This window comes from Mus caroli, chromosome 4, assembly GCF_900094665.2.
Source record: "Mus caroli chromosome 4, CAROLI_EIJ_v1.1, whole genome shotgun sequence".
Classification (NCBI taxonomy): Eukaryota; Metazoa; Chordata; class Mammalia; order Rodentia; family Muridae; genus Mus; species Mus caroli.
In genome coordinates this window covers 128,114,224-128,117,228 of record NC_034573.1, presented here as the reverse complement: position 1 = coordinate 128,117,228, position 3,005 = coordinate 128,114,224, and the positions used below count along the sequence as shown (strand labels likewise).

At 48.9% G+C, this 3,005-nt stretch overlaps 1 protein-coding gene across 1 annotated transcript in view; it reads right to left on the bottom strand.

Annotated features, from left to right (window-relative positions):
• Positions 1–1,540, bottom strand: part of Mul1 (mitochondrial E3 ubiquitin protein ligase 1) — a 7,915-nt gene extending 6,375 nt beyond the window's left edge. Inside the window, exon 1 of the mRNA XM_021161092.2 lies at positions 1,334–1,540. Within this exon, the coding sequence (XP_021016751.1) occupies positions 1,334–1,453 (120 nt within the window). The 5' untranslated portion in view covers positions 1,454–1,540. The remainder of the gene's footprint in view (positions 1–1,333) is intronic.
• Between the last annotated feature and the right edge of the window lie 1,465 nt (positions 1,541–3,005).

Below are 3,005 nucleotides of genomic sequence, written 5' to 3'. Positions count from 1 at the left end.
AAAAAAAAAAAAAGAAAAAGAAAAAGAAAGGAGGACATAAAGTGTCGTGTTGCCGGAGTTCCAGGTAGAGCTGTGCCACGGTACCCATAACTAGCCAGCCTCAGCCACCAGTCCTCAACAAGCCAACTACAAAAGCTAAATTAACAGCGACAAGCCAGCAAGGGCGAAGACCCCTGGGGGCTCCGCTCCACCCCAGCTCTATCTCTGGGTCCTAACACAAAATCAAGGGCTTTTCACATCTTTACCTTATTACTTTTTATTATATGGGTGGTTTTGCCTGCATGCATGTCTGTGTATCACATACATGCCTGGTACCCAATAGAGGCCAAAAGATCACCTGGGACTGGAGACAAAAATAAAACAGAGACGGAAATGTGCCGTCTGAACTGTTAAGTGCAACCCTCAAATGAGAATGTAGTTTTAAAGTAACTATAATATACAAAGAAATTACTGTAGAAACCAGGAGTGGAGCGGTTAAATACATGAGCCTCTAAGTTCTCTGTTCTCCAAATGAGCCTCTAAGTTTGCTGTTCTTCACGTTGGAATCACCCCTGCCTTACATATCTTCACATCCTTCATCTCCACCCCAAGTATCACCTTGTTTAAAATGGCGACGCCCCCCTGTCAATGGCCATAATCTAGAATCACTTGGAAAGAGTGTATCAAGAAGGAACTGTCTATATTGAGTCAGCCTGTGTAGGGATAGCTGTTTAGACACTGTCCTGATAGATCTAAAATGAAGGGGGGAAACTCGCTGTTGTGTTGTGACTGACACCATTCTCTAGGTCTGGGCTCTGGACTAGATAATAGTTGTTTCTCTCTACTCAGACGTGATTTGGCAGCTGCCTTAAGTTCCTGGCCTGGACTTCCCCGCGATGATGGATGGTAACCTGAAACTACAAACGAAATAACCCTTCTCCCTCTCCTAAGCTGCTTTCTGTCAGATATTTTACTATAGCAAAAGGAACGGAACTCTCCGTTTCCCTGTCTTTCCGCTTTTCTCTGCCCTACTCCAACCCGACTCTCGCCCTATCACACGATCCAATTACGTGTAGGCGTCTGGTTGACCTAGAATGCACTGTGCACCAGGGCAATGGCCTGTTTTTCTCACTACCTGGTGCCCAGCAGGTTTTCGAGAAACAGTTTTACAGCACTGCAATGACGTCCAGTGACACTGAGGGTCACTCGGGGCGGGGGAGGGGGGCAGCCTCGCTGCAGCAGGTGCCCGGGATCCCCTCTGGCTGCGCGTCGTCTGGGGCCCTGTGGCTCCCCGATGCGCCCCGGCGCGAGCTGCCAGCGAGGCTGAGCTGCCCACCCCACCCCCCGCACTGACCTTGAGTTCCTGCGCGACCTGGGCCTTCTGCCGGTATATGGAGTACAGTACGGCGGTGACCATCGAACTGGTGCCCAGCAGGATGACCTGGCCGAGCGACGGTCGCGACCCGCTCTCCATAGCTACCCCAAGCCGCACCAGCAGCCTTGAAATCACCTGCGACCCCTACGTAGCCGCGCAGCCCTTCCCGGAACCCGTCGCCCTTCGATGACGTACAGACCGGAAGTGGAGGACGGGGGTGGGGCAAAGACGTTGCCTAGGTGGTTGCGACGTTACTGCGGCCTCCTGGGAAACTGGTGGGGCTGGCTGTGGTCACGTGGGAGCTCTCCCTCCGGGTTTCTAGACGTTCTTGCTCCGTTATTGTTAAATGACATCTAATTTATCCTATGAAAGCGTGCCTTGGTGCACCTATAGAGAGCAGGACTCAATCTGAACGTCCCGGTTTCTCCTACTTTATGGATCCTTGGGATGGAACTCAAGTTCTTAGCCATGGGGGCAAAGCACCTTTACTCACTGGTCTGTTTCTCCAGCCCTTGCTGGATTATTTGATGTCTCCGCCATCAGATGGAGAGCTGAGTAAAACGTGTGTTAAGCACCAAGAAGTGTTAGGCTTTAAGCTATCGGAGAACCTTGAAACCTGGCTTTTAAAGATGAAGAAACTAGCCCGACGTGGTGACGCACACCTTTAATCCCAACACAGAGGCAGGCGGATTTCTGAGTTCAAGGCCAGCCTGGTCTACAAAGTAAGTTCCAGGACAGCCAGGGCTATACAGAGAAACCCTGTCTCGGGAAAAAAAAAAAAAAAAAAGAAGAAGAAAACAGCAACTATTTTTATTGAGTGACTATTTTATGCCATGTACTGTAGTTCGTTTCCTAGGCCTGGCCTGCATTTTACTCCACTATCTAGGGACCAAACCCAGGGCTTCCAGTGTTCTTCCACTTAGCTCCATTCCAGTCCCTCCAGACCAGCATTTGATGCATTCAACCACTGCCACAGTTGAGTTTCAGGAGAGGAAACTGAGGCTTCGGTTAAGAAATACACACAGTCCAGCACTCAGGAAGCAGAGGAAGGCAGACCTGCGTTCAAGGCCTACAAGGTCTACAGAACGAGTTCTAGTACAGTTGGGACTACACAGAGAAGCCTTGTCTCAAAAAAACAAGCGGTGGGGAGAATATAAATACACTCAGACCTTTAACTAAAAATGATAATGGGCTTCAAACCCAGGTGACCTTTGAGAACTCGTCCAACTCCTCTCAGACATCAGAGTTGCCGCAAGTCTTAGCCAGCACATCTGCCTGCAAAGCCTGGGTTCTCCTTGCAGTGTCCTATAGGTTATTCTTTAAATTCCTCAAAATAGATCTATTGACCCAAATCAGTATTCATTGGAGTGCTTTTTAGATAACAAAAGAATAAAAATTATCTAATTCCAATAATCAGTTGGTTGAATAAAATTTGAAACGTTTGTTGAGGCAGGAAAAACGTTGGGACAGGAAAAAGAAGCACGTTTCTCAGCAATTTGGTCAAAGGCTCTTGCCAGAGAAGAATTCCAGCATAAGGGTGCTAAGACAGCCAGCCAGTAAAGCTCTGCGCTTGCTGTCCAACCTGAGTTCAGTCCCTGGGACCCACGGGAATGGAAGGAAAACCGACTGTCAAACACTATCCTCTGATCTC